Here is a 27,166-nt window from a genome sequence, read left to right as displayed (position 1 = left end):
ATACTGCCATGGGGTCCTCCCCTGTTGGTACAGTTTGAGACATGATGTGCTTTGTGCAGGCTCTTTAGGTCCTGTTGCCCAAACCACAACAAAGTATTGGAGCTGAACTGGAGGGGTTTGGATCGAATCTGCAACTCTTCTGTTGAAGCATGGATCACTTTAAATTCAGATCATCTCATCAGCATCCTACTTGGGTTTTTTTGCTTACATTTACACACCCTCCAATTCATCATCTTCATCTCCTCAAACTCCTTTGTTTGTGGCTGTCACCAGCTCAAAAATATACAGCTTCGGGGAGGAGTGTCTTATGAGTGTGAATGGGTCTAGTCACTCTCCCACAGCTTCACCACAAGAATTCCAGCTGTGGACCTCTGCTCAAGCTTTCCTCTGTTTGCCAAGTCCTCCTTGCCTCTTTAGTGCCCTTCTCAAGTACTGTATCTTCCACGCATCCTTTGTCAACATTTTCTTCCCACTCCCATTGGTTATATTCTGCTCTTCTGAACTTTTGTACCACTTACTATCTATCTAACATTGCTGATCAGGCACATAGGATAAAGCCATTGTGTGCGTGTGGACGGTTCAGTATATTTGCACGATAGCCCCAACTTGATTCTTAAGACCTTGCGCTCAGGTACCCTGTGTGTCTTCTGCCTTTTCATACCCTTACTGGGTACCCAATTAGCTAATAATATCTATGTTTCCAGCTGCAAGTGACAGACTCAAAGCAACTTACACAATAAGAAAATGTAACTTAGGAAGTTTGAAAATAAAACAGAAGGACGAATTATGACATGAAGATCGGTCTGTTCCCCCTCTTTCCTCTATCTTCCTCAGTGCTGGCTTTGTCTTAGGCTAGTTCTTCTCATGCTTGCATAATGTTTGCAGTTCTACCAGGAATCATGGTCATAAAAAGGCCCAGAGAAAATAAAAGGACCATTTTTTTTAGCTCCTCCCTTCTTTTTTTTTAAGAACAAGAAACCTTCTCACTAGATGCCTCTTTATAACTTATTGACCAAATTAAGTCACAAACCCCTACGTCAACCATTCACCAACAAAGAGAATACAATTATCTTAGAATAATCACCTGGTATAAAATAGATATTGGGTCATCAGTTAATATGAGCACTATGTGAAAAGGAGGTTTTGTTTCATGCTTTTTATAATTTCCTCAAGTCAAATTCAAACGCAGATTTTTAATATCATAAAACATTAAATGTATAATATTATATTTAGAATCATAATTACCAGTGAAGTGTTGCAAAAGAAGCTAATACATTTGTGCAGTCCATATATTTTTAAAAAATCGAAGACACTCACCACAAGTTTTCCTATCACCATGATTGACAGAAAGACGACAATGCACAGTGCTTGATTTGTTTCTTGCATACATTCCCACATGTTTTCAATCCATTCCCCACAGAGGATACGGAATACCACCAGAAAGGAATGGTAGAAATCCCCCATGTGCCACCGTCGTAAACATGGGGCTGTAGGGCCACAGGATGTTTTATTGCTCTTTATAGAATTGAATTTAGAGCCAAAGACCTGCATGCCAACCACTGAGAAAATAAAGACCACAATAGCCAGGACCACAGTCAGGTTTCCCAGGGCTCCAACGGAGTGGCCAATTATCTTTATCAGTATGTTTAAAGTTGGCCAGGATTTGGCTAACTTGAAGACTCTCAGCTGTAAAAACAGACAATAAGCAAAAATGGAAGAAGAGCCAGTTAAAGACAAATTCCATCTCCTCAGCTATATAGTAAATGACATGCTCCCAAACCACAGCATTTGTGATTTTCAAAAATCTTTTCAAAGTCAAATCCATCCTAAACATATTCATCAACTCCCTGGCCCATGATAACAACTATATCTACTTTTTTGTTTTAAAAATGGAAATATTTTGGGCGCCTGGGTGGCTCAGTTGGTTAAGTGACTGCCTTCGGCTCAGGTCATGATCCTGGAGTCCCAGGATCGAGTCCCGCATCGGGCCCCCTGCTCAGCAGGGAGTCTGCTTCTCCCTCTGACCCTCTTCCCTCTTGTGCTCTCTATCTCTCATTCTCTCCCTCTCAAATAAATAAATAAAATCTTTAGAAAAAAAATGGAAATATTTTGTTCTAATTTTTGCTAAATGATAAAGACTTTGGAGTCATGATGATGGAATTAAGCATACGTGTTTACTGCATAAAGTGAAAGTTTTGGAATCCTATATAATATACCAAGGGTCAAAAAACCAGCCCATTGCCTGTTTTTGTATGTCCTGAGGGGTAAGAATGTTTTACATTTTTAAATGGTTGAAAAATAATCGAAAGAAGGGTATTTCATCACACGTGAAAATTGTATGAAGTTCAAATTTTTGCATCCATAAAGTTCTATTGGAACACAGCCACACCCATTTGTTCTCAAATGTCTATGGCTACTTCTGTGCTACAACACCAGAGTTGAGTGATTTCAACAGAGACCATACAGCTTGTAAGACTGCAAATATTTTACCATCTGACCTTTTATAGAAAAAAAATTGCTAACTTCTGCATTATATAATTCAGGTCATAAGTTTGAATCTGAACTTTCTAACAATGATAAGAGAAATATAGTGTTTTATACCCAGGAGAGAAAAAGCAATCAGCTACTCAAAACACACACACATACTTTCTTCAAAAAGAAGTTTTGTCCATGGAATTTTACAGACCCTATGTGAGACAGCACAACAACTAGTTTCATAGGTTATTTCTTCTATTAGCTTCCAGCGTAAACCAATTGTTTCACTCCAAAGTACAATGGTGTTAAGTATCAACTCTTTGGGGGAGATACTGCAGGTCAGTAAGACTTATGGCCCAAGAGAGGGAACAGCACTGTGTCCTCAGAAGGGAGCTTGGGGCACCTCAGGGAGAAATCACGGTTCTGTTACACACAGACAATGCCACAGAGTTCCTCCCCTCAGAGCATGGCTGTAATAAGCCTAAACAATCATGAAGCAAATGTAATTTTGCTCACCTGAGTGCCAATGAAACTTTAGGAGAGCAACTTAATAATGTCTGACTTTAAATAAAATCTTTAAAAAAAAAAAAAAAAAGGGCGCCTGGGTGGCTCAGTTGGTTAATAATGTCTGACTTTGAGCAGTGTGATCGCCTAACATATCCCAAGTATAAAATGTATGTTTAGGTAACTGAAACAAATGTTGTACTCTGTAGGCTTAGAAATCTTATCCCTGCCAAAAGAAAAAGTAAATCTCTGAAAGGACACCAAAGGTCATCTTTTATGGCTTCCCAATCCCCCTGTCACATGTGGTTTCCCGGTAGCTTTCCATCTCTACCTCTCACGGGGTTTGTCACACACTCTACTTTGCCTCATTTCTGGCCCTGTCTCGTCTCATCTCTAGATGGCAAACTCCTTGGAGACAGTACTTTCCTCGTCTTTGAGTGCTCCTTCAGGTCAGCTCCTCTCAAGTGCCTCTGCAAAGGTCACCAGAATGCCTCCATGGTCAGTAGGTGGAGGGCAAAGATGACAGGACAGGAATGTGGCACTGGAAGCAGTGAGGAGGAACCTATTGAGACAGCACCTGCCAGCAGTGCCCGGGCCCCTCCTGGACTCTGCAGTCTTCACGCCCTTGGCAAGCCTAGATGTGACGGTGCCTGGCTCAGAGCTCAGGGGTAAGTGGTGGGGAAGAGATCATGGGAGGGGGCTACACTAAGCAAGAAGAAGAATCCTGACACCAGAAGATACCATGTTGAGTCAGGTTGCCTAAGGGGTCATCTTGGGATGGGCGAGGCAGGGGTTCAGCTGGGAGGAGACCTCCCGGGACTCCCGAGAGTCTGCAAAACCTGGGTGGGAGGAGGAGCGCAGTTTTGATTCTCAGGTTAAGGTAAGATGAGTTAAAGTTTGATGCAAAATAGCCACTGAACTCAGTCGAGACTCATCAATCCTGGCAGCTAAGGTATTCAGTAAAATAAAACAGTAAGGGCCTTACCACTCGTAAGGGACGGAAAAACAGCAGGCTTTTTTTTTTCCCTGCAACTGTACTGTTCATCACATCTGCAAAACTCAGAAGAGCAACAATGCTGTCAAAAATGTTCCAGCCTCGGCGAAAGTAGTTGTAGGGATCAAGCGCAATAATTTTTAGGCACATTTCTGCCATGAAAATGCCAGCGAAAACCTACAGTGAGACAGGGAAGAATGAGAAACGGAAGCTACCCCCCCTTGAAGATACACTTCTAAGAATGGTCCAAGGGAACTGCAAAGGTTACAAAGAAATAAAATGCATTTTTATTTACTTTGCTGCTCTCCCCCCTCCCCATCATAGTGCCCATTACAATATTACCAAGCTCACAGACATCAGGGTGGAGAATAAATATTATTTCCCAAGGCACAACTGGCTTCTTGATAGAGGGCAGAGTGATAGAAAGTATCAAGCAGTTCTTCCTCTAAGTTCCCTTTAAAATGCCAATAAACACTCCCAAATGAGGGGAGGGGCAGGATATATAACAGCTCTGAAAACTGACAATAAATATCCTCCATAAAGCAGAATCAGAAGGAGTTCACCTAACCACTCAATCTCAACACCTTGATCAGGAAAAAAAAAAAAAAAAAAAAAAAAAAACCACTTAAAGGGGGCCGAGAGCAAAGAATTGGAAAACACTGCTAGAAACAGGAAAACATCTTTAAACAACGCAGTATATAGGCTTACCCCGTATGATGAATATCTTGGGATAAACCCTAGGTTGGTTAAGGTGGAAAGGAGGGTTAGTGATTTGGAATATAATCCTAAATCCTATAATTCACCCACAGAATGCAGGGTTCATTATTCCAGAACAAAATACCAAAGAATTAAAAGGAAGGGCAAGAGTTAAGAAAGTGCTAAACTATGTGATTTCCATGGGCACAAATAAGTGTTTTTGTTTTTGTCTTTGAAACTTAGATAAACACAGGCTTAAAAACATTGCACAATGTTGAATAAATGGTAGCCAAATTCAAAACTAACTCTATCATCAACATCTTTGGAGAAGATAAAACAAAGCATTTCTTCATAGCAAATAGCACATTCTGACAGAGACACAACTAAATAGATATGAGAAAACAAGAGTATGAAAACAATCAGGTAATATAAAAAGGTCATCAGTAATAAGACTCTCCTCTATACTTCTGGGAAAGAAAAACAACTCAGAAATGATTTTTACATCTCCATAATAAAAAAAAAATCTCCTTATTAAAAGTAACAGATGATCCATTTTTATAAATAATTTGATGACTTACTATTCATTTTAAAAATCCCTAAAATAAAGTGACACAAGTTAAAAAAGGATAGGCAAAGACAGATCCAAGATAGAAATCAAGGGGGCAAAAAAAACCCAAAGCTTGTGTCTGTCTTTTCCCTTTAAATATTGCTATCTACCTCTGCCCAGGAGCCACGACCAGTGCCTAAAAGCACGCAGTGTTACCTATTGTAGTTAATTGTGCTGCACTGATCCCCGCCCCCTTTTGAGCTCCTCCTCCCTCCTGTCTCCTTCAGGCTTTAGGTGTCTAGCCTTAGGGCAAAACCCTACATGCCTTCGAAGCACTGGTTTTGCCATCCAATTCAACTGCTACTCATGGCTTCTTGGGAGCTCACTGTACTCCCCTGATTCGAGCAATACTAGTCCCACAGAACTGCACAGGCCAGTTGAATCCTGGTCCACCTGTCAGAGGAGGCAGGTTTGGATGCGTTCTTTGGAACTCAAGGCTCCAAAGCCTCCCTCCACCACTGCTATGGGGGTACAGTAGACGAGATGACTACCACCTTTGTATTGTGTGTTAATTTATTTTTTTAAAGATTTTACTTATTTATTTGAGGGAGAGAGAGAGAGAATGAGCTGGAGGAGGGGCAGAGTGAAAGGGAGAAGCAGACTCCCCGCTGAGCAGGGAGCCCCATGCGGGGCTCTATCCCAGGACTCTGGGATCACGACCTGAGCCAAAGGCAGCGGCTTAACCAACTGAGCCACCCAGGTGCCCCAAGGTAGTGTGTGTTTAGGGAATGGGGTACATGGAATGGAAGCACAGGCTACAAGGCCAGTTCTGCCTGTTTCTCGTCAGTTTTCAGGGGCTGGGGTATAGCTGCTCCCTGTAAACTCAGACACCAACAATGTCCCTGTGCCTCCTTCTGTACCACTTCTGGGGAGAGTGAAGAAGAATGTCACTTAATTATCCAGCTTCTGACTGCAAAATGCAGCTTCACCTCAACACCCAGAACAACTAGTCAGTGGGAAATCTGAGAGGGTGGCTTTTGTCATTTCCCACAGCTGGATCAGCAAATGAAGGGATGGACAGACCACTTTTGCAAACTGGGAAGCCCTGCCTAGGGGCATGACTCTGGGTTCCTTGGGTAGTCTCTGGAACTTATCTAATAACTCCATCTACCAGGAGGTGCTGAAAGATGGGTCTGCTGACTCTGCTGAGGGAGGAACCTGCAGCCACAGCTTTCTGTCTTCAAGGGAAACAACACTGTCAACCCATTTCTGGAATACATCATCAGGAAACAGCTGAATACCATGGCCTGGAGCCCAGAAGATACCAGCCTGTTAGAAGGTACCGTGTGTGTTAGGTTCGTCATGCAGCATGAAATCTAATCTGATCCACACACACCTACAGAGCATTTCTTCCCAAGGGCAGTCTGGGGAAAGAAACTTAAGTGCAGACTGTCTGTAAGGAGAACCACTCTGGCCTTGCACTGTGGTCCCGCTGTATCCCTGCACCTCCTGAGAGGGACATGGAACTGAGGGTAACCTCAACCTGATGCATAGAAGCAGCTCTGTGAACCAGCTTCTGATTCAATAGGTATAGTGGGTTAATTAATTAAAAAATACATGCGTATACATTGACTAGAGATCCTCTGCAATGCTAAAAATGATCATCTTTGCTAATAGGACCATAGGAAATGAGTTCTTTGTATTTCTCTTATTTGTACTTTTCCTTATTTTTAAAATTAAAAAAAGCGTGTATTGCTTCTTATGTTGAAAAAATAAAATAAAACTTTAAGAATAAATGGTTAGATATTCTGGTAAGATTAACTCATTGGCTAATTAAGGTAGAACATTCAGTGGGTAATTTTTTGTTATTTCTGATATTTGGGAGACTAATTAATGCTCAGCAGGGGGGGCGGGGAATGCCTTCTCCAGGAACAATAAATAGAACAGCTCATGGGAAGTCTGCTCTCCTATCTTAGTTTTCCCAATTTAACTGGGACTAGATCCATCCAATGAGAAACATACTGAAGCAGGCTGAAGTCTGGAGGCCCCACTACCACTCCATAAGCTCTGCACAATTCCTCCTGGGAAAGTACGCCTCCCACAGCTGCCAGGCCCTGACCCATCTTTCCAGGAGGAATAATAGCTAGTAATGGCAGTCACATTATTTTGTGACAAATGATGTCATCCATATCACCAGGGACCATGGGACACATTACCAGGGTCTCTGGATATGGTTAATGTTTTCTTGATCATCATCCCAAATGGCTGAACTTTTAAGATGTCTGCTGGCTTCCTGCTTCCCACTGGATGACTAAAGAGATGCCTTAGCATACCAGAGAGCCAACTTGGTTTTCCATGCGCCCCAGCAGGGCCCATGGAAAATTACTGAACTGGGTAAAAACAAAATCCTAACAGTTATCTTCTCCCTCAATTCTCCTTAATGGGACCAAAGACCTAGGCTAGGTTAGGCCACTCACAACATGTTTAGACTCTGAAAGAATTATAACTCACAGTTTGAAATATTTTTATATTTTAAAAAGCCTAAAGTTACCAAATTCCCTATATGCAACATAGAATCAAAACTCCGGTGCATGTTGTAATGATCCATGGCCAAGAAGATAGTGTTGATGATGATACAGATGGTGATGGCCAGCTCAGTAAATGGGTCAGTCATCACGGTTCTCAGGGCCTTCTTAACGCACACCCACTGGGGGCTACAGTTCCATACGAGGTATTTGGATGCCAGGTTTCCCCCACATGGGAGGCAAGGCTCCTGTGATTTTTCTTGTTCTGGAGAAGGAGAACGTGAAAGAGCAGTTGAGTAGTTAGATCTGAATCCATCCGACTGCTATTGGCCTGAGTGCATTCCTTCCTCCCACTTCCCTAGGGTCTCCTATGAACAACCTGATTAGCCAAGAAGGGCACTGATGGGTGTAGCTGGAAAGGTTTCCCATATGCAACTTCCATGTGGTATAGCCATGTACATCTAGTCTTTATACTTGTATTTAGCATCTGGGAGCTGGGCTGCATGGCTAGAGATACAGATATGGAAGCCAACACTGGATGTGAACCCATGAGAGAGAGAAATATAAGCTCAAGTTATGTTCATTCAAGGCAGACCATGGTGACAGCTGTAACAGAGTCACATAGAGCTACCAGGTCTCAAGGGAAGGAGAGGTATTCAGGCAGGGGCATCTACATGCATTGAAAGAAAATGTCCTCTCCAGCTGGTTGAGATCAGGTCATAAGGCTGCTGGACCCCTGATTTCCCTGGCACCATTTCAGGGACTCATGCCAGCCAAATGAGTTGATAAAACAGGCTCAAAAGTGTTAAGGATCAATCTGACCCCACCCTTGTAAGGACTTGAGTCCTGCCTTTGAACCCAACCCCTTAGTTGGGTCCTGGTTACCTGCTGTTAATAAGGTCCATCAGATGGTTCCAGCCTATCTACATAGATCTTCCATTGTCCATGCCAGATTCCTAACTCTAACCTCAAATACAACTGTCACCTACTGGAAACTTCTGTGTCTTCTCTTCTTTGGTCACTATCATTGTCACTGCAACCTCATGTGACTGTGACTGCCTGGCCTGATTGGGAGGTCCTGTCTGTACTCTTGCTCCCAAGTCCCATCACAAGGCTAGCCAGTTCGCACCACTACCCAAGGGCCAACTCAGGGTGGGCCCACTTCTTCCGAGTCACTTAGCTCACACGCTCCAATGAGGCACAAGAAGTGACTCTGCAAGAAATACAGGGGGCTTCAGAGGGCTTCTGGGGGAGGAGAATGGAGGGACATCACTGCAGTTCAGCTCTCCCTGGGGCTGGGAGGCAGAGCTTACCCTGTACGGTGATGGTGAGGATGCTGACGGCGCTCAGGGCCCTCTGTCTTTGGAAGGGGTCCCCATGCTCATCGAAGTAATCCACTGACAGATTCTGGGATAGTCGTTTGGTTTGCTCTAGGATGTGTGGCTGTAAGAGAAGGCAGGCATGATGGACCTTCAGAGCAAAGAGGCTGCCTCTCCTCAAAACTTCACAGGCTACTTTGTTTCAATGCCACATGCCTCAAAGACACTTCATATCTTATATAGGTCCACTCACTCCCATTTCATGGCACACTGGAGGTTCAGTTTTTGTCTTTCATATTTAGTAGATAAGTACAATATAGTTTGACCACTCATATTTCTTATGCATGCACATTTTCAGGGTCCCAGCTACAGAAAATTTTCTTTCTCTGTGATTTATTCATTGTCAACAAAGAGCAAGCAAAATTTTATAAAAACGAATGAGCAACAGTTCAGGGTACAAAAGCAATAAAAAGTTGAATTTAGAAACAACGTTTTTGAGTGGCAGAAGTGGGGGATACATTTAGAAGGGTGGACTGGGGCCAGATGGTGAAGTGCCCTGAATGGCCGCCTAAACTGATTTGAAAACAGTCAGTAACTTAAAAAGAACAGCCAAAGTACATACAACAACTTCTATATACTAAACCTCAAGCACTCCTTCAGGCTGTGCCCAGGAGCTTGACTCTCACCTTACCTCCAATTCTAAAGTCTCTGGAGGTGAAAAGACATAAATCTCCAGATACCTAGAAAACTATCCACAATGCCTTATTTCCCCAAAGTTCTGACCAACCAGGGCCCCAGGGGGAACTATCCCTTGTGATAAGCTATTTTAAAGGCAATCTATAGTCTTTCTATAGCAGTTCTCTTTTGGTTTAGGGAAAAGACTTCTTATTAACTGTCTGTTCTTGGCCTTTTGTTTTGTGAAATGAGGAAAAGCCCTCAAAATATTAAAAAACACTTGCAGGTTCTTCAATATGCTATGACCTGACATTAAAGAAGTCTCCAAACCGAGAGATCTGTCCCTGTCATTCCAACAGAGAGCTGCTCACAGCAGTGAATGAGGTCTGTCCACCTACTTCTGCAAAGACTCCCAGACCCCCTTTCCCCACCCCACCCTCAGGTGTGCACAGCCCCCTTCTGACCACTTCACCTCTTCCTTCCATCTCAGGAAAGTGGTTCTAGTCATTATTCCATGGTCTGTATCTTCAAAATTTTCCTCTCCTCTGAAGTTTCTCTCCACAATTAAAACATGTTTGAACATCCCCCACCTCATTGATTAAAAAAAGGTGGGGGGGGGCTTTTTTTCCTACCGCACATCTCCCCATAGCTTCATTTCTGCATATCCTATGCCCTAACTCAATATCCCTGCTAGTATGCCCCACAGGCATTTCAAACTTGCCACGTTCAAAACTGAACTCTCCTTCTTCCCCACCACCAAGACATGTTCCTTCCCTGTCTCAGTAGACTACCCTCTAGCAAGTTGGCTACCCAAGCCATCAACCGGGCATCTTCCCCACCCCGTACGTCTAGTCGACTGCTGAGTCTTATCTTCTGGAGATCACTGCACCCTGTTATTCTCTCTTCATCCTCCTGCCCTAACCACAGTTGAAGCCCCTGCGCCTCTTTGATTACTGTCGCAGCTTCTTAATTGGTCGCCTCCAATTCTGTCCTACTCCTGCCCCGTCTCTTCAATGCATCTAGGATTTCAAAACTGTCAATCTGGTTGTCACTCTTTTGCTTAAAACCTTTCAAAACTGCCTAGCCCTTGCTCTCTGAGTAAAGGGTGAAACCCCTGAGCTGGCTTCAAGGCCTTTTGTGATGACCCCATCTTACTGCTATAGTCTCTCACGACCCACCCTCCAGCTTCACCACATACACACATGTGCGTGTACACACACACTCCCAAGTGTTCCACTGGATCGTGTTCTCCTGCTCTCCTTTGCCTCCAGGCCTTCGTATGTGCTGTTCCCTCTACCTATGGGACTCCATTCACTTTTTACTAAAGGATGAAACATTAATTCACCCTCTCGGCACAGACACTGCTTCCAGTCCATGGCTCTTTTCCCACTCCCACAAGTCTGGGTTGGTTGTCTGAAGCAGATGCTGCTGTTGGCTGAATCTGTATGTCCCTGGGTCCTACCTGAGGCTTTCCCTGGCGACTTGATCACCCTCTTCCCTAATGCACTCCAAGTCAAAAAACCCAGGAAAATGATTATGTCCAGAACCCAGCAGTCTGGAACCAGTGATGGAGCAAAGTTGGTGTATAAATACTCTAGTGCCCTCACTCCATGGAGATTAAACTCCAACCACCTTCAGTGGTCACTGGCTTGAAAAGGAACCTTAATTGGCCACCTGCTCTTCCATGTATCCATTCTTCCCTCTCCTCTTGGTGCTTCCTGGGATCACTTCCTGAATAATCTACTTGTGCTCTAATGTCTCTGGGTTTCCTTTGGAGGGAACCCCCACTAAGACACTGCCTCTCCTCTGCTCTCCCATAGCGATCATCATGTCAGTAATCACACTGAACAGTAACTGCCTCCTTGTCAGTGTGTCTTCATCATTAGTTGTCTGTTTCTTACATCTCATGCATCCCCAGGACCTATCCCAGTGCCAAGCAGATAGAAAACACGGTCAACACTTCAAATAGATGCTTGTAAATAAATGGGGCATTGACTAGATACATGGATGTAGGCAAGTAGGCACAAATGGACAAATGGATAAATGAATAAATGAATGAATCGATCCTTTCAATTAGACTGACAACTTGACCTGTTCCCCTAACAGTACTATAGTATCATTAATTTCTGGGTCAAAACTTGCCTTTTTTGTGGAATCTTCATCAGAATCTGATCCTGGAGGCTGGTCTTTCCCAGAGTCTCTCAAAAGAAAGGACTTTCTTTTCCTTTTACCAAAAAGCTTTCTCTTCTTTGGGGAAAAAGATGATGCTTCAAGGGAATTAAGTGAACTTCTGTCAATTCCCATGGCAACCAGAGCCTTAGAAAGTGAACAAAAGCAATTCATAAACACATTATACCTCCCCATAAAACACTGCAAATGACCCAAACTTCACAAGTGTTCTCTCCTCTCTTCTGGAAGCATCATACCATTTAGATTGTTCATCATGTACTTGGAATATGCTAGCTTTGTTATTATTTATCAGAGGCACATATCCTGTTTGTTTATCCACAGAAACTGCAGCCTCAAAGGCAAGGTTAACTCTTTCATATCTCTATCACTAACTCTGAGCACAGAGTCCAGTATGTGCTAGGCACTCAATAAATATTTGTGCCTGATGATGCAGGTATTAAACAGGATGGGCTCCCCACTGACAAATCTCTGTGCAGGATGAGAAAGAGCATAAAACATGTTCCTGAAATCTTAGAATTGGGAAAATGATACCAAGGAAACAATGAGAATGGACTATAAATACGACAGGAATTTCAAGAAGGGAGAGGTGATCTCAGCTATTGTCTTTAATGGTAGAACACCATTACTGCTTTCCCAAACCCTGCCAAGCAAAGGCCCTGCACGCATACATCTCCAGATTCCCGTAAGAAATCCTGGAGCAGAGCCTTAGTTTACATATATGTACATTTTATCCTCTAGCCAGCAGTCTGGGGTCTGTCCTAGAAGGCCCGGATTTCAGAAAATCTAGGGTTCCCGGTTCTTAAGAGCTCTATGCCTGGACTTTGTAGTGAGAGACAGCAGCAGAGCCAGTCTTCACAGGGCTTCAGTTCCCAGAAAAGCACCAGCAGAGAAAGCTCTGAGACCAGGTCTCATGGCCTCTGCAGTTCCCCCCGCCACCCAAGCAGACCCCACTCTCTGACACTGCATGCCCCTACCTCCTTCTCCTCCTTCAGCAGCCGCTGGGCTTCCTGGAACATCTTCTCCTTGGCCTCTGTCTCAGCAGCTACATTTCTGTTCTGTTCCTCATAAGCCATGGTGACAACAGCCAGGGTTAAGTTCATCAGGTAGAAAGAGCCCAGGAAGATGACCACCACAAAGAAGAAAACTGAGTAGAGCCCTGAGGTACGCAAGGTCTGCAAAGGACAGAGCACACATTTGCCTCTAAAACCTTTTTCTACAGAGGGGGTACCGTCACCTCAAGCAGACGTGATACAGTAGCAATCAGTCCTCCTCCTCGTCTATAGCCTCCCATCACCCAGGGACTCTTGATGCCCATCAGTGAGCAGATGCCATCTCTATATTCCCACTTAAGACATGGTACTTTGTTATGACTTTCTCAAGGGTAGTTGCATTTTAGAATTTAGAAGCCAGGAGAGAAAGGAATGCTTCGTGAAAACTGAAGCACTGGTGGTGGAATCCGGAGAGGGCTAACATTTCTAGGAAGAGGAGATGTTTTTTTATGTTTCTAACAGACTATCTAAGGTAGAATTTAACAGTACAACTATTGAGGATGATGAACAGATGACAAAGGAGGAGGGCAGATGATAAGTTATGAATAAATCAAAGACAGATGAGCGATAGAGAGTTGGAAGGAGTGGGGGGGAGGGTGGAAGGAGAGAGGCGGAAGAAGAACGAGAGAGAATAATTAGACAACCTGTTGATAAAGCTTCTCCCAGGAATCTTGGGTCATAAGCCGAAACATGGCAAGAAAAGACCAGCCAAAGTTGTCAAAATTGGTATAATTATAGTCAGGATTCCTTTTGGTGTGTGTGCACTGAAAATTTTCAGAACAGGCGCTAGATGGAAACAACGGAATAGAGGAGGAATTACGTTCCCGGCAGGCTGGCTTCCCTCCCACCCCCACCCATCCCAGCCAAGGCACCAGCTCTTCTGAGGGCCACGGGCTCATAAGGGAAAGTCCTGGGTGCAGACTCTTTATACAGGGGCCATGCCCCACCTGCCAAGCCTTCCAGCCTATCCCTTACTGAGGGCACTCACTGACTCTTTTCAGATGGATTGATTAGTAAGCTCATATTAGCAGTTTTTCATTAAAAATTAAGTGCCGTGATACAGTGAACAATTAGTGGTAATAAAGGGCAAGAGAAGCACATATGCACCAGTACACATCTTTTACAATACATATATGGGATTGTTCTTTGACTATTCTCTTGCGCCTTGCTTTTATCATGGAACAATATAGCTTGGAGGTCTTTCCACACAAGCATACAAGGAAGTATTTCTTTTCATGTCTTATAGTTCTATGATTTATTTAATTGCTCTGCTAGTGGTGAAGATTTAGGGTTTCAGTTGTTAACAGTCTTTTGTTCTCATTACCATTTGGGTCTTACTTTACAAACAGTAGATCTCTTGCACATAGGTCTTTGCCCACATCACCAAAGCACACATCTTTAAGTGCATCTATCAGATAATACTAAGGGTAGGTACTTTCTTCATTTTTAATAAATATACCATTTTGATCAAAGTAATACATGCATGTGGTTTAAAAATCATGTGGCACCAAGAGGCTTGTAATGAAAACCATTCCATCATTCTTTAATCATCATTTACACACTGCCAAGTCAACAACTTTCAACTCTTTTATGTCCATATCTTTAAAGATAACATTTATGCTGATATATACCAACTTTAGTCCTTGGTGATTAAGTTCTTGCTAAGATGAAAGTTAGCTCCTCAACATCCCATCCCACTTATCACTACTTATATCCCTCTTTTCAAAAAATACTGTGGCCTGTGTCAATGGCTCTCTGGGGTTGGATACATTTTTTCCTTGGCTCTTGTGTGTTGCTTTTTCCAAGTTTTACTTTCTCATTTTTCTGGAACAAATCTCAAGTGGCTTCTTAAGAAGACTGGGTGATCTTTGCATATGTGAGTATATCTTTATTCTACCTTCACAGCTGATTGATTGGCCAGAAGTAGAAATCTGGTTTGAAAATAATTTTTCCTTAGAAATATGAAGGCACTGTGTAGTTATCATCCTGTGTCGCTGTTGAGAATTCTGACGCCATTTTGATTTTTGTTCCTTTGTGGGTGACCTTTTTCTCTTTGGTTTTAGAATCTTTTCCCCAAAAGTCCACAATAATGCACTTGGCATGGACCTTCTTCACTCATTGTGTTGGGCCCCTTGTGGGATGCTGAGGGACTTGCATCCTTAAGCTCAGGAAAATTCTCTGTCTTGTGGCATTGCTAGTTTTCTCCCTTTTGTTTTTTCTGTGCCCTATTTCAGGAATTTCTAGTCAAAAGTTGGAACTTCTGGTTTGATATTTATTCTCATATTTTCTGTCTCTGTCTTTTGTTGCTACTTTCTGGACTATTTCCTTTACTTGACCTTTTAATTCTATTATTGATATTTTGTAATCATGTTACCAAAAAAAAAAAAATCTCTCTCGCTTTGTGACTATTCGTTTTTCATAAGGAGCTACTTTTGTTTTTATGCATACAATATCTCTCTTAATTCCCTGAGGACCCTATTTAACGTTTTAAAAGTCCTTTTTGGTTCTCTCTGAACTGTTGTTTTGTCCACGGTTCTTATGGCCTGAATTTTTGGGTCTTCCTGAAGTTTTTGAGTTGCAATCCTAATCTCCAATGTGATGCTGTTGGGAGGTGGGCCCTGTGGGTAGTGATTAGGGTGGGAGGGTGGAGCCCTCCTAATGGGATTTGCACCCTCATAAAAGAGACCCCAGAGAGCTCCCTTTCTGCCATGGGAGGACACAACAGAGAAGACTGCCACCTACAGCCAAAAAGAGGGCCCTCATTAGAACCCAGCCAAGCGGGTGCCCTTATCTTGGACATCCAGCCTCCGGAGCTGTGAGAAGTAAGTTTCTGTTATTTATAAGTCACCCAGTCTACAGTATTTTGTATAGCTGCCTGAACTATGACAATGTTCATTTTTCCTGTTTCTTTATCTCGGCCCCCTTTATGCCAAAGACTTTCTTCAGCTACCTGGTGAGCCTGGGCTGTTCAGTCACATTTAATCAGAGGTCCTGACAAGTTGATTGGGAGTTTGCTTGGTGGGCAGAGTAGGACTCAGTGAGTGGTAGGCTTTGCATTAGGGCGACTCAGAAGGAAGACATCCATTGTGCCCTCTTCCCCACCAGACCTCGGTGAAACCCTGTGAAGTCCCAGCGCCCTTATCTTCCAGGAACCTACTGGGGCTGAACCTAACATACTTGATTTATCTTACTTCCTGGTCACCATTCAAGATATTAGCTTGTTTTGTCCAATATCCCTCTGTCTAGATATGCCTTCCTGTCAACATATACAGGTAATTAAGTCTCTCCTCCAGTGGTCCCATCTCGGCAAAAACATCACCAGTCATTCACCCTGGAAGCAAGAGAAACACCTCTAACAGTTTTCTCCCCTCAACACATCCCACCACCCTACCACACATACACTCGTGCACAGTGTACATGTCAACCCCCTTCTTCAAGTCACAATCTTGTTCTTTTGGTCTCCTAAATGTCTTTGGAATCCATCCATCCCTTTCTCATCATCTCCCCTGCACTGCTTTGTGACTTTCATGTGTATCAACCTAGTCTTCTAAGTGGCTGCCTCATCTGCTCTACGCATCCATTCTCCACATAGCATCTGTAGTGACTTTTACAAACAACTAATCTGCTCAGGTCTTGTTTCCTTTGTGATCAATGTCAAAATCCTTGGCACTGATGGGCTACCCCAGGTAGTGTTAGTTCTTGTCTCCTGCCTCTGCTTCACAAGCTGCTGGGCTTCTTACTGCCCCTGAGCTCATGCCCTCAGGCCCAAAGCCTCCCCCCTTACTATTCTATAGACTGAAATTGTTCACTCTGTATCCTCACCTACCAGAAACTCCTATTCATGCTTTAGATCCACATTGTGGTCACCAGTCAGTTGGTTCTCAGGCAAGGAGGCAGCAAGTAAAGGCTGAAAACGAGGCATCAGCCCTGGACAGAGAGCTGCCTATGAAAGTGACCTTAGACCTGCCATCTCCTTGGAAACTACTGTTATGATCAATGGGGAAGGTCATGTACTAGGAGTTGGTCTTCTATAAAACTCCTGAGCTTTGAGACTACACCCAGACTAGAGAGCTATGATTGGTACACAAGCTTAGAGAGATGAGGACACGATAAGGACCAGTTAGAAGCCAAGGCTACTGTGTCTATGTGTCCAAGTGGCCGACGCCACCTTGGATTTTGCCTACAGTAACTGTACCTGCCCGCGTGGGGTAAAGGAAGCACTGTATGTGACAGCTGTTGGTCCCCTCATTAAATGAAAGCACTGTGGATGCAGTGTGTCCTGTTGGAGATCATTTTAGAGAACTCAGTAAACCTTTTATTAGAATAAAGTCTATGATGTCTTGTGAGTTTGACTAAATCTGAACCTATGACCACCCAGGTGGCATTAGAGGACACTTCCCTCATTTTACAGACAGGGTTATACCCTCTGTTCAATTTCTCTCAGTACCTACATCTCTCTCTCAAAACACTCATCACACTTTCAAGGAGTCAAACACACTTTCTCTCCTTCCTGTGAGATGCCAGATTCAAGAGGAAAGTGATCTCTAGTTCATATTTGCATTCTTTGGGGCTAGCACAGAATTTGGCATGCTATTAGCCTTTGATACATATTTGTTATTGAGAAACAAATTTAGCCTATTTTATCAGAGTGACTAGCATATTATCTTAATTTGAAATACACTCATTAAATCATCCCGAATTGAATTTCTCACCACAGAGAGCACTGATACTCTGGAAGAAAGAAGGGTATCCCTAAAGGGCCAGAGAGCTCTAAGTCTCTAGGGTGAGTGTGTATGAACACACATACAACTGTATATGAAATTAGAGGCAGTGGTGATCAACACATGAGCAAACAGAGGAAGACATTCAGATAGTCTTGCATCAGGTCCATGCCACTGGACAGGAAATAAGGACTCCACGGGGCTCTCAGTCATAACATTCTTCCTACCCTTTGAAAGTCTTGAATACCCATTCCACAAAGTCAAAATATCACATTTTCAGTAGGTTTCTTCAGCTATAAATTCAACACGACTTGGGGGAGAAAGCTGCTCTAAACACTTGGAAATAATTATTATAATATTAATTATAATTAAGTGTATCATTTTACTATTAATTTTTAAATTAATGGATTAATTTTATTATTAATAATTATAATAATGAATTATTAATAACTTAATAATGCATGTCTAAACTTGCCTAAACACATGAAATAATCAGTACTGTTTGCCACATTACCCCAAAAGGTCCACCGGTGCTGTGCTTGGGAGAAAAACGGAGATATGAACCTCTTACCTGTTACCCATCCAGATGCCACACATTCTGAATTCAGAGGAATTTTTCTTTTCAAAGCAACTGTCTGAGAAGGAAAGAATCATAAATTCAGATTAAAAAAACAAACCTGAAAGGAAAGAGAATAGCAACTATGCCAGATTTGCTTGAAACAAATGGTTTGGAATCCTCTGACATGATCAAAGTGGATGGCCAGAGAGGAACCAGAGCCTAACCCCTCAGGAAGGAGTAAGAGAAAAGGAGGGAAAGGAAGAAGGAAGAAGGAGGGGGAGGAGCAAGCAGCGAGCCCACCACGCCCCTGAGGCCCCTCAGTGCATAAAACTACACCAGAGGCCATGCCCTGAGGGAAGTTGGACACAGACTCAGCCCAAGACAGTCATGGAGAGGGCTTAGCCACATGAGATCCCAGACACATGAAATTGCTGTAGGGTTGACTTCAGTGTGGAGAGGATGCAACAGGAAAAGAAGTGATATCATTGGAGAAAATACCCAAGGAGGAGGGCTGGGAAGTTGCTGGACAAATGCAGGCGTTCTGTAGACTTCTGCAAAACATGACAAAGGATCAGGCAGATCCATAGGGGAAGAGATAGGAGCTGACATCACTTGTGTGGATTTGGCTGCAGGCTTTGCCTTCTCCATGGAAACCCAAAGAACGAGGCAGTTCTCTAAGAATGCATCTGCCTGCACGAGAACTCTGGATGGATGAAGTCATCCTTGCTCCTAAGAGACTCTGTAATGCAGATCTATAGATAGTATGAGTGATGACAATAAAAGTTAACCATGCACAGACCAAGGCGTGAAAGGTGGAATATTTACCATCAGGGTTATCGATATTCCTACAGTCATTATGGAGACATCTCTGGTTCAGACTTCCCATGAAGAGCTGCTGACCTACCAGGGTGAAGATGCTGAGGCAAAAGAGAGTCAGGATCATCACGTCAACAAGCTTCTTCACAGAGCGCAGCAAGGCCCCAACAATGACCTTCAGACCTGGGGAGGAGAAGGACTGGTATGGGGAGAAGCCCCCACTCACACACACAGCAGACAAGGGCAAGGGTCAGGGAGGGAACAGCCAAGGCCTCAAACATCGCCCGGCTGCAGGCTGGAACCAGAAACTGGCCTGGCCTATGATTCTGACGCCATGGGTTCTGGTTCTAACTCTGCCTGAGAAGTTGTATGGCATTGAGTAGTCCAGTAGTCTAGAGCTCAGCCTCTTCATCCTGCCCTGTGTCTGCCACAGGGTTGCTCTGAAGAGTTAGTGAGAAGACTTTCAGTAGAAACATCCCATACAGACAACTTGATTACAGTTGTACAGACACCTCACAGCTGGGGATTTCATGCAGCACCAAGGCCAAAATGAAGCCACCCTAGAGGAGACAGACCTGTATTTAACATTCAGTAGTCACCACCTACTACAAGGTAGGCAAGGTGCCATGAGACAGTGCTAAATTGGGGGGCAGGGAGCTAGAAGGAGGATCTTTGTCTGGACCCAGATAATGAGAATATTCTAGGGGGAAAAAACTCAGATTATTACTGATAATAGGGTTTTTTTTAAATTCAAGAAATATTTACTAAGCTAATACTGTGTCCATGGCACACTGCTAGGCTGCCAAGATACAAAATAAGAAAGACATAACCTTGTGGTACAATGGTAAATGTTTAAAATCAGCTTTCTGGAGGTGCCGGGGTGGTGCAGTCAGTTAAGCCTCTGACTCTTGATTTCTGCTCAGGTCATGATCTGAGGGTCATGAGATCAAACCCCGTGTCAGACTCTGTACTCAGCACGGAGTCCGCTTGGGATTCTCTCTCTGTCTCCCTCTGCCCCTCCCCACTCCCCCTCTTTCTCTCTCTCTAAAATAAATAAGTCTTAAAAAAAAATCAGCTTTCTGTGTGGGGGAGGAGTGTGTGTGCCAAGAAAGTCCCATCTATAGCATTTACAGACTTCTTTGCTGAATTATGTAGTGTAGATCCCTCTTCTCCCTCCAGAGAGCCCTCTCACCCTGCTGGTTTCAAGCTAAACTACAAGACATCCCTGGATGCAGAGCTGGAACAGTCTGCTGCTGAGGAGCCAGAACAAGTCAACTCCACCAGTACACCACTGGTCAGGGGCTCTGCTCTCAGCACAGCTGGAGAGATAAACAACCAGACATGACTTACAATGTGTGAGATGACACAAAGTGGCAACGTTTCAACTAATTGGTGTAAACCATGACTGGTAGACTTGAGAACAGAAAGCAACATCTAATGGGAGGCCATGCAGCAAATGACCCTTCCACAAAGTGCGATGCCACATAAGGAGGAGGCCTGAGGACAAGCTGGGACATTCACTGTGTCCCCAGCTGCAGCCAAACAAGCAGATGCTTCAACCTCATCTACACCGGACTCTCATCTATAACAGCATGCTTGAGTCTTCTTCAAAGCAAGAGCATCTGGATGAAAGATGGCTCTGATTCCTGAATAATTTTTATAAAGTCCCTTAAATTATCCTACCTCACATCCTTACTTCCAAAAAGTATCCAGGGATCTCATGAGTTTCATGGGTCAAAATGGAGACTATGTTCACCTGCTTAGAGATGAAGAAGGAAACACTATAGCTGCTAGGGGATGGCCTGATGTATATATTACCCATTGGAAACACAAGGCAAAAAGGCCCTAAATTTACCTGAAAAACCAAGGTCCACCTTGCAAAAGAGGAAGGAAAGGAGGAGAGGGACAAATTCTACATAAAGTGTCCTTGGCTGCCAGTTTATCACTATGTAGTTTTTTTTCTGAGGTTTCAAAAAATAACCCACTGCCTCTGTTTGAAAGGATCCAAATTGCCTAGAGCTTTGGTAGTGGAGCTGAGCATTGATAGAAGAGATTAGAAGGGAAGGGAAGAAGAAGGGGGGAAGCGAAGGACTCCAGAGAGGGAATATCTTTTAGTAAAGGTTTTTTAATGTAAAGGAAAGAGGAAGGAGAGCAGGAGGGCATGCCATAATAACCTCATTTTTTATAAACTTTGGTTCATATTCACAACCCATCCTTAGCTTCATTCTGATTCACAGAACACCTTCCTTACATAGCTTTCAGGATCCACCTTTCCCTCTTACTTTCTGATGGCTCCTGCTCATCCCCTTTGCTGGTTTCTCCCCTTCTCCCTTCACCTTTAAGGTGGTAGTGCCCTGGGACTCAGTCCTTGGCCCTCTTCTATTTTTCATCTAGGCTCACTCTCTTGGTGATCTCATCAGATTTCATGGCTCCAAGTATCATCTATAGGCTCATGATTTCCAAAATGATATCTCCAGCCCAAGCTGCTGCCTGGACCTCCAGACTTGTATACCTCATTACCTACTTGATACTTCCATTTGATGTCTCACAGCTATCTCAAACAGAACACGTCCAAAGCTAACTCTTCATCTGACCTCTAGACCTGCTCCTCTCGCAGTCTTCCCTGTGTCAGTCTGCGATGACTCCACCCTTCCAGTCACTCAGGCCAAAAACCTGGACTCATCCTTGACTCTTTTCTTTCGCTCACATCACACATACAATCAGCCTATCAGAAAATCCTATTGTTTCTACCTTCAAATTCATAGAGTCGGACAACTGTCTACCAATTCCCCTACCACCATCTGATCTGAGAGCACAACCATCTCTTTTCTTGGATTATGACAGTGGCCTCTTGTGTCATTTTGGGTTCTCTGAGAAGCAGATCCACTGGAACCAGAAGTGCAAGAGATCTGTTGGGTGACATGCCTGTGAAGAAGAAGGGGAAGCGAGTAGAGCTGGCCGGGAGAGCATGAGACTATGACACAGGGCTGACACCCAGGAAAGGAGAGTGGTAAGGAAGCAGGACCGGACAAGAAGAGCCTCAGACTGTAGTGCCACTGTGAGAGAGTCTCAACCAGATTCCTGAGGAGCCCCTGAGCTAAAGTCCTTCAGGACTTTATCCTTTAGGAATGGGCCTGCACTAGTCCTCCTGACATGCAGGGAAAGTGTGATCTTGGCATGAACATGAATGCAGTTGTGAATCCAGAGATGTGGCAGCTGGGATCATCAGTCAGCTATGCTCCCTGCAGCAGGAGATCTGAGTGGCACATTTCCATGATGATCACCATGCCTCCTATCCGATCTTTCTGCTTCCACCTTTGCTCCCCCACATTCTATTCTCCATGCAACAGCCAGAGTAGTCCATTTAAAACCTGTCAGATTAGGTGAATGGATAAAGAAGATGTAGTGTATGTATAAATATGTGTGTATATATATATTTATACACATGCACACACACACACACACACACACACACACACACACACACACACACACTGGAATATTATTCAGCCATAAAAAAGAATGAGATATTGCCATTTGCAACAACACGGATAGACCTAGAGGGTATTATGCTTAAGTGAAATAAGTCAGACAGAGAAAGACAAATACTGCATAATTTCACTTACATGTGGAATCTCAAAAACAAAACAAATGAACAAACAAAACAAAATGGAAACTCATAAATACAGAGAACAAACTGGTGATTGCCAGGGGGATGGGAGGAGGGGCATGAGCAAAAGAGTGAAGGGGAGTGGGAGGCACAGGCTCCCAGTTTTGGAATGAATAAGTCATGGGGATGAAAGGTACAGCATAGGGAACATAGTCAATGGTATTGTAATAGCATCACATGGTGACAGATGGGAGCTACAGTTGTGGTGAGCACAGCATAATTTATAGAATTGTGGAATCACTATGCTCTACACCTGAAACTAATGTAACGTGTGTCACCTCTACTTCCATAAAAACAAATCAAAACAAAACCCCTGCCAGATCATGTGACTCCTCTGCTCAAAGCCCTCACGTGGCCCCCATTTTCTCAGAGCAAAGCCCTAGTCCTCCCAGTGGTTATGTGCCTCCCCTTCACCTATGCGGTCCCACTTCTACCACGCAGTCCCTCACTCTATCTGCTCAGCCCCACCTACATCCTTTCTATTCCTCAGCCTGCAAGACTGGCTGTTGCCTGTGCGCAGAACACTCTCTCCCATATACCTGCTTATGAAACTCCCTCACTGCCTTCAAATCCACTCCCATCTCCCATCCCCCAATGACACCTATTTTGACTACTCTATTGAAAGCTGCATCCTACATCCCTGAACCCCTGTGACTTCCAGTAGCCCTCATGTTGTTTACTTTTCCTTTTTATTTTTCCATGGCACATATCACTTTCTAAACAGGATAGATAATTACCTCTTAATTATTGTTATTGCTTAGGGTCTGTCTCCCCACCCCAACCCAGAATGTGAACTCCATGAGGGCAGAGACCTCTGTCTGTTCACTCACTGTTATGATATACCCCAAGCAGCTAGCATGGTGTCTAGACATATGCTCAAATACACATTTATTAAATGATCAAATAAATGAGTAAAGCAGAATTTGTTTGGTTTTGGTTTATATGACATCTTGAGAAATTTTATATATAAAAGAACATTCCTCCTGCTAAAAGGCAATGTTGAAAATCAGAGTGACTTACCTGAAACCACTGAAATTGCTTTCAAAGCTCTGAACACTCGGAAGGTACGCAGGGATGACAGACCGAAGATGCTTTCCCTGGCTTCTGGTATGTATGTTGCAAACCTATAAGACAAAGCATAGGAAAAGTCTGGGCCTACTCAGTCCTACAGCCACGCAGTATATCTCCACAGAGGCCACAAATAAACATGGGCCCTGTGTCTATCATGGTGAAATCTGGGGCCTCACCTTCTCAGCCTCACCTTCATCTTGGGGTCTGGTAATATTCTCTATTGCTGTGGACTACAGATTGCACAAGAGGCTGTGCTCATATATATATATATATATATATATATTTTTTTTTTTTTTAAGATTTTATTTATTTGACAGAGAGAGACACAGTAAGGGAGGGAACACGAGCAGGGGCAATGGGAGAGGGGGAAGCAGGCTTCCTGCCGAGCAGGGAGCCCGAAGCGGGGCTCGATCCCAGGACCATGACCTGAGCCAAAGTCAGACGCTTAACGACTGAGCCACCCAGGCGTCCCCTCATTTTCATATTTGGACATAGATGAGGATTCCTTGAAATAGTATACAGTTGTGGCTACATCCATTGATAATAGAAATCAATTGAAACACTTACTGACTACCCAGCTCCAGGCCCAGTGCACTTCCCTAAGGTCTCACTATGTGGCCAAGCCCGGAAGAAACCCAGGCAGTCTGACTCCAGAGCCCTTATCACTGCACTACACCACTTTTCAATAGCCAGGAGCACCCAATCATTGAATTTCAAGTGTAAAACTCTGATATTAATAGCATCTACTTCAAAGGGCTTTCATGAATATTAAACAGGAAAATATATGCAAAGTGCTTAAAACAATGACTGGCACAAATAAGTAATGTGAGGTTTATTATTATTGTGCTGGCAGTGGGCCATTACTCTTCTTATTCTTTATTTTGCTAACTCTGTTTCATCATTCAGATGCCAAACTGATGTCCTTTCCTTCAAGAAGAACTTCAACTCTCACCTCATGTCATATACAATATACATAATAATTAACTCAAAATGGACCATGGACTTAACCCTAAGAGCCAAATCTATAAAATTCCTAGGAGAAAATGAAAAAAAACAAAAAAACAAAAAAAACCTCCTTGAGAGCTTGCAGTAGCCAAAGATTTTTAAGACTCTGTGGTTCCTCCTACACGTTCTGACAGCCCAATATATGCCCAATTCCTGTCCTAACACTCACCCTACCAGATTGTGATGGTTGTTAATTTTCTCTCTTCCCATCTGGACTGTGAGTTTCAAGAGGGTGAGAACCATGTCTGTTTGTTTTGTTTTGTTTTCATTATCACAACCCCTGTATCTTGCACAGAACTTGGCCCATAATAGGCCAGTGTTTGGGAAGTGAATGGCTGAAGGAATGAGAGCATGAATGTGGCCTAGAAATGAATTCATGCTGGAGGTCTCTAGCCAATCAGCTGCATGATGCTGTTCAGGGCCAACCAACACTGTACTCAGAGCTCTAGGCATTATTAGGACACAGTTACTCACGTGGACCCACACAAAGCCCTGGTGGAAGCCAAGGAGCTTCCTTCCCACCCTGAGTTTCCTCAATAAACATCTTTGACATTCTTACGCTGTTACAATGACAATGGAGTCCAGCCAGTTCCATGGATCTCGAAGAAAAGAAAACTCATCCAGAATAAAACCTCTTGCCAATATTTTTATCAAAGCTTCAAAAATATAAATCCCAGTGAAGACATACCTATAAAGCAAATCATTCAGAACAAGAAGGAACATGATAAGTGATATGAAAAGCAGGGAGCCCATCTGTCTTATCTGGCCTTTAAGCAGTTTTATTCCATTTCAATGTGACATTTAACATTCTGATTTTCAGCAAACCAGAGTTCAGAGTGGTAGGTTCCTTAAGCAAGTTCTAGTAGTTAGAATTTCTGAGAAACAGGCCCACAGATAAAATTGTAAAGCTGCTCTTCAATGCCTACCTCTACAGCCATATTCTTGAGAGTTGTTTTAGCCAACATGGGACCTTAGGACTGGGGGCTGTCACTGCTATTTTGTCACCACAATTCTAGGATTGTCACTTTGATATACAGAAGCAGATGATGGCAAAGGAACAAAGAGAATAAATGACAAGGGTAAAAGCTGGATCTTTCCATATCCCATGTTCATGGATAAGAAGACATACTAGTAAGATGTTTGTACTACTCAAAGTCATCTACAGATTCAGTGCAATCCCTATTAAAATCCCAGTGACATTCTTTGCAGAAATAAAAACATCTATCCTGAAATTCATATGGAATTTCCAGGGACCCTGAATAGCTAAAACAATCTTGAAAAAGAAAAAGTTGGAGGTCTCATACTTTCTTATATCAAAACTTATCATAAAGCTAAAGTAATCAAAACAGTGTGGAGTTGGCATAAAGAAAGACATATAGACCACTGGACTAGAACAGAAAGCCCAGAAATAAGCCCTAACATGTATGGTTAAATGATTTTCAAAAAAGATGCCAAGACTATTCAGTGGAAAAAGGACAGTCTTTTCAACAAATGGTGCTGGGAAAGCTCGATATCCACGTGCAAAGAAATGAAGCTGGACCCCTACCTTATACCATGTACAAAAATTAACTCAAAATGGATTAAATAGCTAAGTGCAAGAGCAGAAACTATACAACTTCTAGAAGAAAATATTTGCAAATCATGTAAATACCCAGAATATACAACTTAACAGCAACAACAAAAATTACACCGTATACAAAAATAAACTTAAAATGGATTAAAGACTTAAATGTAAGAACCAAAACCATAAAATTCCTAGATGAAAACTTAGGCAGTAAGCTCTTTGACATTGGTCTTAGCAGTATTTGTTTGGATCTGTCTCCCCAGACAAGGACAACAAAAGCAAAAATAAACAAATGGAACTACATCAAAGTGAAAAGCTTTTGCACAGCAAAGGAAACCATCAACAAAATGAAAAGGCAACCTACAAAACGGAGAAGATATTTGCAAATGCTATATCCCATAGCCCCCTGTGGGATAATACCCAAAATATATAAAAAACTCATACAACTCAATATCAAGCAAACAATCTTATTAAAAATGAGCAGAAGACCCAAATAGATATTTTTCCAGAGAAGATATACAGATGGCCAACAGGCACATGAAAAGACACTTAAGGTCACTAGTAACGAAGAAAATGCAAATCAAGACCACAGTGAGATATCACCTCACATTTATCACAATGAATATTATCAAAAAGACAAGAAGCAAATGTTGGCAAGGATGCAGAGAAAAGGGAACCCTTGTGCCCTGTTAATGGGAATGTAAATTGCTTCAGCCACAATGGAAAACAGTATAAAGGTTCCTTTAAAAATTAAAATAGAAGTACCATATGACCCAGCAATTCCAC

General features: G+C 43.1%; 1 protein-coding gene across 4 annotated transcripts in view; it reads right to left on the bottom strand.

Annotated features, from left to right (window-relative positions):
* The window catches only part of SCN11A (sodium voltage-gated channel alpha subunit 11), a 96,895-nt gene that overhangs the window by 52,305 nt on the left and 17,424 nt on the right, over positions 1-27,166 (bottom strand). For 3 of the 4 annotated variants that reach the window (XM_025870876.2, XM_073901841.1, XM_073901850.1), the window contains 11 exons: positions 25,376-25,504; positions 23,761-23,864; positions 19,080-19,253; positions 18,267-18,330; positions 13,619-13,760; positions 12,900-13,097; positions 11,878-12,051; positions 9,055-9,184; positions 7,768-8,006; positions 3,965-4,150; positions 1,318-1,686 (listed from right to left, as the gene is read on the bottom strand). In XM_025870876.2, coding sequence (XP_025726661.1) covers positions 1,318-1,686; positions 3,965-4,150; positions 7,768-8,006; positions 9,055-9,184; positions 11,878-12,051; positions 12,900-13,097; positions 13,619-13,760; positions 18,267-18,330; positions 19,080-19,253; positions 23,761-23,864; positions 25,376-25,504 — 1,909 coding nt within the window. The remainder of the gene's footprint in view (positions 1-1,317; positions 1,687-3,964; positions 4,151-7,767; positions 8,007-9,054; positions 9,185-11,877; positions 12,052-12,899; positions 13,098-13,618; positions 13,761-18,266; positions 18,331-19,079; positions 19,254-23,760; positions 23,865-25,375; positions 25,505-27,166) is intronic. The other variant, XM_073901846.1, reaches the window with a different exon arrangement.

This window comes from Callorhinus ursinus, unplaced genomic scaffold, assembly GCF_003265705.2.
Source record: "Callorhinus ursinus isolate GAN/ISIS: 27379988/994484 unplaced genomic scaffold, GSC_fseal_2.0 scaffold1, whole genome shotgun sequence".
NCBI classification, from domain to species: domain Eukaryota; kingdom Metazoa; phylum Chordata; class Mammalia; order Carnivora; family Otariidae; genus Callorhinus; species Callorhinus ursinus.
This window is presented reverse-complemented; position numbering and strand designations above follow the sequence as displayed.